The sequence below is a fragment of the Oryzias latipes genome, chromosome 20 (assembly GCF_002234675.1).
Source record: "Oryzias latipes chromosome 20, ASM223467v1".
NCBI lineage: Eukaryota > Metazoa > Chordata > Actinopteri > Beloniformes > Adrianichthyidae > Oryzias > Oryzias latipes.
Window position 1 is genome coordinate 10318377 of NC_019878.2, and position 12267 is coordinate 10330643.

The 12267-nt window shown below is 37.9% G+C and overlaps 1 protein-coding gene across 1 annotated transcript; it reads right to left on the reverse strand.

Annotated features, from left to right (window-relative positions):
* Positions 1-2024: 2024 nt before the first annotated feature.
* On the reverse strand, positions 2025-6105 carry LOC101165013. Its single transcript, XM_004080918.4, has 3 exons — positions 5896-6105; positions 4278-4354; positions 2025-4157 (listed from the first exon to the last, which is right to left on the reverse strand). Exons 1-3 carry the CDS (start codon positions 6008-6010, stop codon positions 3897-3899), a joined length of 453 nt encoding a protein of 150 aa, XP_004080966.1. The 5' UTR covers positions 6011-6105; the 3' UTR covers positions 2025-3896.
* Between the last annotated feature and the right edge of the window lie 6162 nt (positions 6106-12267).

Sequence of the window (12267 nt, forward strand, 5' to 3'; positions counted from 1 at the left end):
GGAAAAAAAACAGAAAAGAAAGCATTTTTTCTGGGTTTAGGTGGAGTTAATTAATTATTATTCAGGTCTTGATGTCTATGATGCAGGCATTAAGTTTGGTCATTCTGGTCAGGTTTAATGGATAAATACAACTCCATCTCACAACAGTGAAAATTAATGCTGCGTTTCCTATTTATGTGTCCTAAGGGCAGCATGTAAAGCATAAACAGAATGGGCCCTAGAACTGAGCCTTGTGGGACTCTGTAGCTTACTTGAGTGCAATGGCCAAATGGCCCAAACTCTAAAGCTATCTAATGAGACACAGGTGAGGTAGTTAAGAAAAGACAGAAAAAGATTTAGTCAGACATGGAACATATGCAGCTGATATTATTTGAGCATTTTTGAGGTTTAAAATCTTTTCGAATGAAAAATAAAAACTTGTAAATAGTTGATGATTTAAGACAACAAGCTGTCAGATTTCAATAAGTCCTAGAAAGAGATTTCAGCTAAAAGAAAAAAATTCTTGACAATGTCTCTGCAGAACCAGTTTCATTTAACATTATATGAAACTTATATAGAGCTCAGGACTCTGGAACGTCCTGCCAGCCTGTCAGGTTTCCCTTTTTATCTTGCAATATTGCAGCTTCCCCTGAAACAGCGGCAGGTCTGACACCCGACTGTAATTGCCTGCAGACTGTTTTTCTCTTGCTTAACTCTTCAATGAAACTCCTCTGGTCTGATCCCTTCTCCTGGTCTGATCCAAGAGTTCCAGGAATTCCTCCCACAGCACTTGCTGTTATTTTTGTTGGCTTATGATTGCACTTGGCACACAATTTTTAAGAAAGTTACGGGAGGGAGTTTGTGTATTTCAGATAAACATTCTCTTTTCTTCTATGGGCTAAATTATTTTTATAGATCTCCTACACCAGTATTGCCAACAGGAATCGGTTCTTTATTATCTGATTTATGTATTGTTCTCCTCTACTGTAGGTGGCACAGATTTTTTAGATTAAAGGAGAATCTGTAATGCTCTGTTTACACCAAATGCAATTGGTGGAGTGAAGTAGTACGGGCATCGCTGCCGTGGCAAGAAGGGTAACCATCTGTCTCCTTTTCCTGGTTTACTTTCCATTTTAACATTGGCTTTTAAACTGCATCTGTGCCCCCTGTACCTGACCGTGTACGTCGTTTCTGCTCCGGCTCTTACACTTGGATCCTGCCTCTGGCTCGTCTCGCGCCCCCAGCCGTTCCCCAACTCCATCTGGATGAAGTTCATCTGCTAGACTATTGAAACATGCAGTTGGTAGTTACATAAGTTAATTCTCTTTCTGCAAATAGTGAATCACTTAAAAAATGTTTCAAGTAAAGTAATTTCTAATAAGATAATTATAGCATAGCTATACTATGCTATAATTATCTTATTAGAAATTACTTTACTTGAAACATTTAATTCAATTTTTCTACTGATAATCATGGTTTTAATGCTAAACATCAGACAGGCATTTACATTTATGTGACAAAACTCAAAGCATCCCAAATCCTCTGTGGTTCTGCGCTTTGTTGCCTTTAAAAGTTAACTTCAATTTCAATTTTATTTATTTCCTAGGGACTGTGCACGTTAAAAGCATCACCACAATGAGCCAGAATCAGCCCAGTGGCTATTTGTCAAATTAAAAATAAACCTGTTGAAAATTATAAAAAAAAAAAAAAAAAAAAAAAGGTACACACATTACAAAACATTAAAATGAATATAAAGATATAATAGCACCGATCATACTAAGGGGGATGTATATTAAAGTTCAACCGATTGTTACAGACAATCGCAACTTCCTGTTCTCAGTCTCGCTGCAGCTCGGCGTTCGACTTCATCTCAGGCGCCTGTTCTTGCCGACAAACCAGACAAGGCACTGCTTCATCTCAAACATGCCTATTGTCACGTCCCTCTGTGTTTAGTAACATTGTGTGAAGATGCATTAAGAGTGTAGCCACCAGAAACCTTAAAACAATAGGCGCAGGACTTTCCGACAAAAAAAATGAGACTGCCATCCTAACAAAATTTACAGATCTTTATTGATACCAAAAGGCTAGTATAATACCTATGCTAAAAAAGATAGACACCTTAAGAACACCAGTTACACCACAAATAATCGATGGATCACAATTAAAAGCCTACACACAGCCCCCACAGCTCCAAAACACAATCCCAGACTCTGCACAAAGTCCTGATGCCTGTTGATCAAATCCAACGGCACATATCGGGGCTGGTCGACAGCCATCCACTGTGGGAAACTGCATACTCCGGTGGCCCCTGGTGAGTCAGAGTGATGGGGTGGCTTTAAAGTCCAAGTGGGCCCTTCCGTGACGCGGCAGGCGGCATCCAAATTGGTGGTCCATACCAACGGCGTCAAGCAACACCTAAGACAGTAGCTCCAAAACAACGGCAAAACAGTGGCACCTGCTACTTTAACTTAGGAAAACAACCGCCAGGAGTCACATGAGCAGCATAACCCAAAGCCTTTGATCCAGCCCACAATTCTGACCAAATTATGCAGCCATCCAGCATCTGATGCTGCAATCACTCATTACCATTGCTAAGGAGCATTTGATGCTACCTTTAGCAATTAAAAACCCTGTGCTGAGGCGCATTTGTGGCTGACCTCAGCTTCCGCTCAGCCAGTCCAACCTGGGAGCAACAGGCTGCCACTGAACTCTCACACTGACAGGGAAATCACTTTTATAAACCCTCTGCAGGTAAGCAGCTGGTGCACACAGGTGGAATCATTTTACTAAGTGGCACTCCACCTGCCACAAATTTATCAGCCATTTACCCTTTTTTTTCCCTTTAACACACAAGATGTGTTTAACAAGCGTGACATATCTTTTATCTTATCTTTTGGCGCTCTTAATGTACTTTTCTTGGGCTTTAAGAATCAAAATGTAATTTTAAAAATCTGTCCCGTTCTATTCATGGTAGAGGGCTTTTTTGATAATGTTGTATGTTGTGACCAATAAAAATGCAGAAACTAATCATTGATATTAAAAAAAAATGTTAAAAACGTTTTGGTCCCACTTCTGCAAGAAGAAAAAGAAAGTAAAATGCATATCCATTTTTAATTGGTATGACCCATTGTTCATCCTGGGTTAATCTTTTTTAATTCAGTTTTTTATTTTTAATGTGACAGAAAAGTTCACATGATTTTAATCTCTCAATGTTTTTCTAGACTGAATAAAATAGAAAAAGTGGACAAGGGAACCTAGTTTCTCTTTTATTTAGAAGATGTTCACTTCATCTTGTAGAAAATGTGAAACATCTTCAAAAAAAAAAGCTTACTGACTGCTTTTTTTAACCCACTATGAAAAAACATAGATGAATGTGAATCCACATAGACGATAAACTTGGACACGAGGTGACCTTTTAGAAATTAGAAAAACTTGTAACAAAATTCCAAAAGTACCGTTTAATACACTTTTCTTGTACTTAAACTAAGTAAAAACTAAAACACTCAGTAAAATATAATGGTTTACCTGGAAACCAAGGGTGCAACCAAAATGCAGAAAAAAACAACCAAAACACCAATTAGTGCTGCAATAATAAAGAATAAATACTTTAAAAAAAGATGCTCAAACATTTTTCGTGACCCTTGTGCTATCCTAGGCACTTTAACATTGGGAGTTGGGTCATCTAGACCCACTAGATAGTGCGCTGAACCTTTTTCTTCAATGATTTGTGATCTTCACTGGTGTCCATGGATTACATGAAATCTTTCCACCTTTATCCACCTTTGTCATGGTATGGAGAACATGTCAAAGTAAGGGTGGGGTCATCTATGATAGAACAAGGGTTAAGAGGTATAAAAAAGTCAAGAGTGTGAAGTGAACCAACCGCTGAACTTCTATAACCAAATGGGTTGGCGTGTTTATTGGTTCTCCGAGTGAATCTGTTTTCGCCTCTGTCTGGCTTTGCTAGTGTTCAGTTTTTTCCTCTCGCATTGCACGTTTGCCTTCCGGCAGAAGCAGATAGCGCTGAAGAAGCGGCAGTGGCACGTCGCACAGGCCTCACAGCAGCCCGACAGGCGTGAGCAGCTTTGGCCCAGCAGGGAGCAGCCAGGCTTTATGCGTTTTCTCTCAACTTTGGTGTGAAGAACGTCGTTTTGAGAGGGAGGAAGCACAACTGTCTTCTGGAAGACAAAAAAGAACCCTTAAAAAGTTGCAAAACGGGATAAGGGCCTCTGAAAATTGCATCTTGAGAGAATTTGTTTCTGTGACTGACAAAAGAACAACACAGATCTCAGCCTTACAGGCCCAAGAAGTTGCTGATATTCATACTGTCCCCTTCTGGCAAACAGAGGTCCCACTCTGTCCTGATTTGCCAATCCTGCAGAAAGAAAATCAGCACAATTTAATTAATCATTTGCCGAAGTCATCATTGCTTTTATTTTCTCTCTAGGAACCGAATTCTCTCAACAGCAGGCAATTCTTACCAGGATTTTAACAAATGCACACCCAAGGTTTTTTCTTTTCTCTTCTTTTATTGTATTAAATGTTTTGGCCAGTTTTTATTTCCAGGCCTTCTTGATGCAATTCAGTTTGACGTTCTTACACAGAAGTCAAAGGGACATAGTGTGTTCTGTAGAAAATAATATAGAGGCAAGCACAACAAAATGACTTCCAGTTTTCCAATTAAACACAGATTAACTTCTTTTTGATAAATTAAATGGTGGGATGAAGCTTTTGGACATGCAAGATTAAGATTTGCACCACCAAACTGGAAATGCACCACATTTCATCACAGCCGATGCAATAGTTTTACACTCGTAGAGTAAATTTAATTTCAGCTTCTAGAGTTCAAAGTACTTCATGCCATCCAAAAAGATGATGGTTTTGAGTTGTGGTGTGTTTATGTGCAGCAGCGGGGCCTCCTGCATCCTTATCGTGCAGCGCCGACGGCTGGCTGGTTCCCTTCTGTTTTTCTTTTGATTACAAACCACAAACACATCAAAACTGACCACTGCAGATGAGAGCGAGGCAGTAAATCCTTCGGCAGTAAATCTGAACGCACTCAAAAGCATCTCGTTTTGAAGACGGACGGCTTCAGCACTCCAGCTGTAAACATTTGCAAAGTTAAAAGTGATAAATTAAGAGAGCGGGGCCGTTTTTGCTGCATGCCTTTCTGTCATCCGTGTGCTGCTTTCTGTCTGAACACACACACAGATTTACTTTGACTCGATAGACTTGGCAGAGATTTGCAACGCTCTCCTTCACTTCTTTTCTTATGCAATTTCTGAATGTTTAAAGAAGTAATTTACTTCAACAGAAGCATATATTCACTAGACATGCAGATTTAACACCTTTCAGCCTTTCCACATCTGTCAACGCATCAGAATTCAAACCCTTTTGTTGGAAATGTTGCAACTCCAATAGTTGATTTCACATTCCTATAGTTTAATCTCAAAATGAAAAACAATCTCTTTAAAGCCACAAATTTGCCAATTAGGAGTGCTGGAGGCCTTTAAAATACTCAGAGCACAGTTTGTTCCTTAGTTTTTGCAGCTGAGTTAGCTTAGCACCAAGCAAGGATCATAATAGCAACCAATTGTGAGCAAAGTTCAGCATCTTCAGGGACAGTTTAAGCTGTCATGCATTTTAAGGGAAATATTTTTTTACTTTTCATTAACGTTTATTTGGACTAGTTGTCGAGGACTAAAGCAGGATTATAACTTTTGCTCTTTGAAAGTTTAAGCTGGGACACATGGCGAAGCAGCAACAAAAATATATTTGCTTTTTAGAACATAAAAAGTCGTGCTTTTCCTCACGTTTTATTGCAAAAAATCCTCCTAACTTAAGTTTTTATTTGTAACAAAATTTATGCTGTTTTCTCTCTTGATCTGCATTAGAATTTGGTGCCCATTTACTCACCTTTGCTCTGGAAAGTTTGTTCCTCGCTAAGCCATATGTGTCTGGGTTTAGCCCGAGGACTAGAAATAACAAAAGTCAAATGCAGAAAACACAAAAACAAAATCGCCACTTTCATCCTGACTGTTTTTGGCGCTTCAAAGGAGCTAAGAGAGGAGGAAAACTCTCTTCCAACCTTTGAATGCCTCTGCCGCTCAGTGCTCTACAAATTATTCCTTTTTGAGAGGCAGGCTTAAACATGCGCAGAACCCCCACCCCCTTCATCTGGTTGTCAGCAATTATTATAAAGAGCAACGTCCTGGATGTTTTTGGTTAAAATTCCACACAAAAGTGCCTTTTTCTTCTTTAAGTGAATGTGTTTTCCTCACAATAATCCTCTTTACTGGGATAATGGCTGCGGCTTTTTGTCAAAAGGTCAATTCCGGGGAAACAATTACATACTGAAATTCAAAACTGTCAAATTAAATAAAGACTGTTCACAAATTTAACTGTACTGAAGCGGCATTTTTGTTCCCAACATTAAAGTTTAGCTTTGATCAAGTCATTTCGTTCAATTACTGCCAGTAATCTAAGAACGAACCCGAAACATCTCTTGTTCTTAACGGTTGGGTTGCACAACAGAAATCCCTTTCATGGTTTGACTTTTACACACGTAGTGTTCACATTTCCCTACCATTGTGTTTACGGTTTTATTTATTTCCAAAATAAATTCTATAATCTATTGTAACAGTTCATATTAATTTGATAAATTTTGTTTTAAATTATTGTAAGTTTTTTACTGTTAATTCTTCCCAGTTAAATTGAAATGAAAACAAAATGACATCATGTGGAAAACGTTGTTGAGATGGGAAGGTGCGTGTTTTTTGAAAGTCTGTTGTCTAAATACCTGTGGAACTACGCCGTCCAAACTTTAGTGTGAAACAGATGCTTTACTAAGCTATCCGCAGCTCTTTACAAAATGCTAATAAATATCATGTTACTTTTAGGATATTGTTAGCATATTTGAAGTTGTTGTTAGATAAAAACAGTTAAAGACCCATTCTAATGAAAATCATGTTTTTGGGGTTTTTAACATGTTCTTCTAACATTTTTCTTATGGTGGAGGACATATCTAGAGAAAAATAAGATTGAAACTGCATTTCTTTTTTTAATGACGATGGATTAGGAGCAGGTAAAAAAACTGCTGCATAAAAAAGTCCTCAGCAATGACTGCAACTGAAATGGGCGGGCCAAAGTCTTTCTGCTCGGCTCTATTCTGATGCATCCACGTCCACACAACTAAATCCATGAGCGTCTTTGTTTTTCCTCGTCTGAGCTGGCATCTGGCTCAAAACTGTACAAATGGATAGCTCCAACATTGCTCGCCATTTCTGTTGCACTGCTAACGTTACTTTGGGGTTGTGATGGGCTGTTAGCTAGCTGGAGAGTGCAAACAAAGGAATGATAGGATATCAGCGATTGCTTACTTCAGTGCCAATAGTCCCGCCCACAATTCAGAGGCAAATTTCTGATGAACTCCTGATTCTTTGCAGAAATTAGGTCCCAGAATATGACACAGGTTTTTAGATTTTGACTAAAATCAGCAAAATTATAATGAAATACTACTGGGAATGGTTTTACAATTGATGAAAAGATGATTGGAGTGGGACTTTATGCTTCTACAATTGAATGGTTAATTATTTTATGTTACAATTTACACAAAAAGCCCAAATTTCATGTCTACGTTATTGCATATGTCCATCGACATTCTTAATTCCTTTTGGGTTCTTGGAGTTGCTGGAGCCTACCATGCTGCTGAAGGGCAAAGGTGGGGATCACCGTTGCAGGGCTATATGGACACATACAACCACACACTCATATTTACACCTATAGAGACAATTTAGGATCTTCAATTAACCTATGAAGCATGTTTTTTTGGCCGTAGAAAATTAACACATACAAACGGTCTCAATGCAGCCCTAATTGTATTATAGGTTTATAAATATGAAATAAAGGTATAAGAAATCATGTCAGAATCATATCCAGGAACACATAAGGTGCAACAGTACTGTGGAAATAAAAAAAAAGTAGTTTTTCTTAAATGCTGTTAACAGCTTAAAATAATGCATGCTGATTAAACCCCCAAAACACTGTTATTCAATGACTGACAGCCACTGAAAATTATTTGAAAACCCACCCATTTTCAAGCACACAAGAAACACATGAGCTCTAACTTTTCACTGACGATCATGTGTTTTTGATGTGGCTTTGAGTTTTGGCCAACAGTTCTGAGCATGCATCCTGCTGTGGATCAGGAAATGCGATCCATATGTCCACCTGTTGACTGACAAAGCATGTCAAAGCCATATGGATGCATTTCACAAGACATCAATCTGCCTGTTAGCCTCCTGCACCTGCTTCCCTCTGTAGAAGGTCTTGGGAAAGTGGACACTATTGAATCTGTCACCCAGGATAGTGATCTGTGAACACCCTAGAAAACTGCATTCCAAAAATTGTCACTTATTGGACAATTGTCACCTATTGGAAGCTTTTACTTTGAAATCTTTCTAGAAATACTGGCAAATACTCACAATCTTCAGTTCAAACTATAGTTTCTGACTGTTTTTCCAACTAACATGAAGTATTAAATATTATGAAATCCTCTTCCTCTTTCGGCTTCTCCCATCAGGGGTCGCCACAGCGAACAAGTTGCATGGTAAACTTGGCAATGTTTTACGCCGGATGCCCTTCCTGACGCAACCTTCTCAAACCGGGCTTGGAGCCGGCACGGAGGTGGAGAAGGGAACAGGGAGCAGCCCGGAGTCGAACCCTGGTTGCACGGACGGAAGGCGCCGCAAACCAGCACGAGCTAAATCGGATCCCATTAAATATTATGAAATAATGGTTTTAAATTCTGACCTGTAGAACATTAAACACAACACACTTTTAAGAAAAATAAAATAAATTAGACTACATTCTCTGTATTAATATATTTTGGCGTAACCAAAACTAGAATGTTCCATTTTTAAAAAATGCAAACATTTCATTTAGCATCTTTTTATTTGGTTTAATAGAATAGCATAGTTGAGATATTCATAAATCGATTTAAAAATTAGGATATTTAACACTACAGACAGTACAGGTTTATGGTAAAGTTTAAAAACTGGTATATTTTATTTCATAGAGAAAAAAAGAGGTAACATTTTACAAAGAAAGTAGAACATGGTAGAAAGACACATACTTTTTAAAAACAATCACATTTTTTTTTCTTCTAATCGTTCTGTAAGGTTCACATGTGCTCTGAAAGTACATTTAAATGGGTTATTTGCAAAGTGATGTTCTTCCTGCCAACTTCTTAATACAATTCCATGGGTCTTTGGTTCACATAAATTTATTGACCCTTATGGACCTCTAATCTCCATATGTCATGACAAACCTAAAATAAACCTGACAAGCATAAAGCAAAATTTAAAATAAATCAAGGTCGTGGCTGTTTATCAGACCTGACACAAGAGATGTCGGCGTCTATCACAGCAAGTGCAATCCTAATGACGTATGAAAACGGCACACTTTAAATACCGTGTTCGATTCGGATTCTGGTTAAAGTTGCTGTAAGTGTTGTAGCATGTGCTTTTAATGGTGCCAATGTCGTTTGGTCTCTTTGAAAGACGCTCATTATGGTCTGTGAGCTATAAATAAAAAGCTGCTTTGGCTTGCTCACTAAATCTGTTTGAGTTTTTGAAGATATAAAAAGAAAAACTGACCTGGTTTTGACATGCCAACACAAACTCTGGTGCAGTTGAGTTCTTTAGCTCTTTGAAGTATGATTTAGCCAAACATAAAGCCTCAAAGATTTAGAGTTAAATGAACTCATTGCTTTATAGATTAGAGAAAATAATCAAAAACAGAAACTTTCCAATGCCAGTAAAGTTAAAAGAAAAGAAAGTTAGAACTGATTCATTTTACCCTACAGTACTCCCTATTTTGAATAAACAGTTTTGCTGATATCTCACTTGTGTTAACCTTCAAAAAGGACTATATTGTGCTATTCATAAGCCTTTCAGACTATATCCATAAATGTGATAATATTTGATCTTTGGCACACTGAGGAACACATTTTTCAATGAAATATTTGTTATTTTCACAGCTCCAGTTCCAACCCGGAAGTAAGAAGACTCAATCTCTGAGGCACGGTGCCTCAGAGATTACCAATCAATTTTATACAAAATTGAAAAACCAAAACTGCACAATTGGGTGGAAAACTGCCCAATCTGGCAACATTGGAGGGACCGGCTTTTGGTCCCTGTGAGTGCCGGCCATTTCATGACGCCAATCTAGAGCCGGCCTTGGCAGCGTGTCTGCGTCTCGCCCATGGATGTGCATACTGTGCATATAGAGGGAAAGCGTTTTTGCCGATCACCGCTAGCTCTGTGGAGAAAGTGTGCGTTAGGCTGGGGGCGGTGCTGGCAGCAAACACTATTTCTAGAAGGGGCTGTTCCTCACTTATCTACGTCACAATGTGAGAACCCGCACATTTTCGTGGGTTGGGAGGTGCTGGTGCTCAGAGAGCATGTTTTTAGAGGAATACTTAGAAATGCGTGAATTGATCAAAATAACTCTTCTGGGTTACGTTTTTTGGGAAGAAATGACATTATATTACACTTAAAAGCTCAAAAAGTTTCTTTTATAAATAGTTTGTTAGTTATATACATAGTAATACGTAACTAAAACAGGACAAATGCAGACAGACAGACACTGACATGATAGGCTTCTATTTTGCAAAAAGAAAACGTTATACATTTGTGCTTACAAAACAGCAAACTTTAATTTTGAATACTAGACCATGGTATTTGCAAATATAAAATATTGCAGAGACATTTTCATTAAAAATAACCCACCAAAGGTATAATGGTACTTCTTAACTCACCACTTTTTTTTTTTAACATTTGGCTGTAAGCAAGTACAGACTGAAATTGAGAGTAAAGTAAAAAGTGTTGTACCTGAACAAACGTTCAAAGTTGGTCAGTGAAATATATAGTTGCATAAGTGAACTATCCCGACAAGGGCTGCAAAGCGCAGGACTGAATGCAGTTTAAATACAGACCAAGCGCAAGGTTCAAGACTTGATCCAGATCATATTAAGCGGACTTTGTCCAGACCAACTGACTTTTCCAGTCTTAATGCTCTCAGCATCTGACTAATTATAAATCAAATCAGTCTAGAATTTAAGAATACCATATGGTTCTGATCAAAGTCAAGTTTGAAACTGAAGCAGGTAAAGTTACTGTAAACCCCAGCGCAATGGTTTCAGCTACATGCAAAAGTTCCTGCCAAAGACAGTCCTGCTTGATAATATTAATTCTTTTTTTCAACTAATATTTGATAACTTGTGGATTTATGAAAAAAAGATCAGGTCTGCAAGCAAGAGTCCCTTAACATTTAAGTGGATTACACAACACAAAGCTTCCCTGACATTTGCTGTAGTTTTTACGCTTTTTAGACCTAATTGGTTCCTGTCAGGATCTTATTTTTGAAAAAATTGCAAACAGTTGACTGCACCTAAAATTAGCTGTTAAATAATGCAGTCCATTGATATTTACAAAAGAGTTTACTGACAACTATATATGCTCAAACAATAACATTAGGGGGAAAAGTCTTTCTTTGTTTTAGATTTCGAGGTTTTGTAACAAGACTGAATGCTTTGCAGCTGCTGGTCTGCTCGTTGTTTTTCCTTCAATTATCATATACTACATAATTTATTTTTGGTGTTTGGGTTGGTTGCTTTCCCACTGTAACTAAAGCAATACTTTGCTGGCGAACTAACCCACAAAGCTGTTTTATGTGACATAAAACGGTATCTATGTTATAAGGGACTATCAACTCCTCATTCTGTACAATACTCTTATCAATAAGACTGTTTCATAAGTGATTCTTTAAATATTCTTTAAAGCTGCTGTCAGAAATAGTGGAAAGAATGCACAAAATTAGCAATATATTTAAAATTCTTATTTTATTCAATATATTTTTAAAATCTAACTAATTAAAAACTAAATTCAGTTTAATAGAAATGTTATTTTTGTGAAACATTTTGTTGATGAAGACTCAAAGTTTCAAGATTGTCAAAGTAATATTGAAGAAAGCTGCAAAGTACTACTGCTCTTTAAACCTTGTGCTATCCTAGGCACTTTAACATTGGGAGTTGGGTCATCTAGACCCACTAGATAGTGCGCTGAACCTTTTTCTTCACTGATTTGTGATCTTCACTGGTGTCCATGGATTACATGAAATCTTTCCACCTTTATCCACCTTTGTCATGGTAGGGAGAACACGTCAAAGTACGGGTGGGGTCATCGAAGATAACACATGGGTTAAATAGTTTGTCAGTCTGGATCCCTG

What these genes read in the sequence shown, in the direction of transcription:
- LOC101165013 (XM_004080918.4), bottom strand. Translation starts at nt 6,010, where the DNA reads ATGAAAGTGGCGATTTTGTTTTTGTGTTTTCTGCATTTGACTTTTGTT. An exon ending in ACAAACTTTCCAGAGCAAAG is followed by an intron (nt 4,355 to 5,895) that starts GTGAGTAAATGG and finishes TTCTTTCTGCAG; the next exon opens with GATTGGCAAATCAGGACAGA. An exon ending in ATCAGCAACTTCTTGGGCCT is followed by an intron (nt 4,158 to 4,277) that starts GTAAGGCTGAGA and finishes TTTGTCTTCCAG; the next exon opens with AAGACAGTTGTGCTTCCTCC.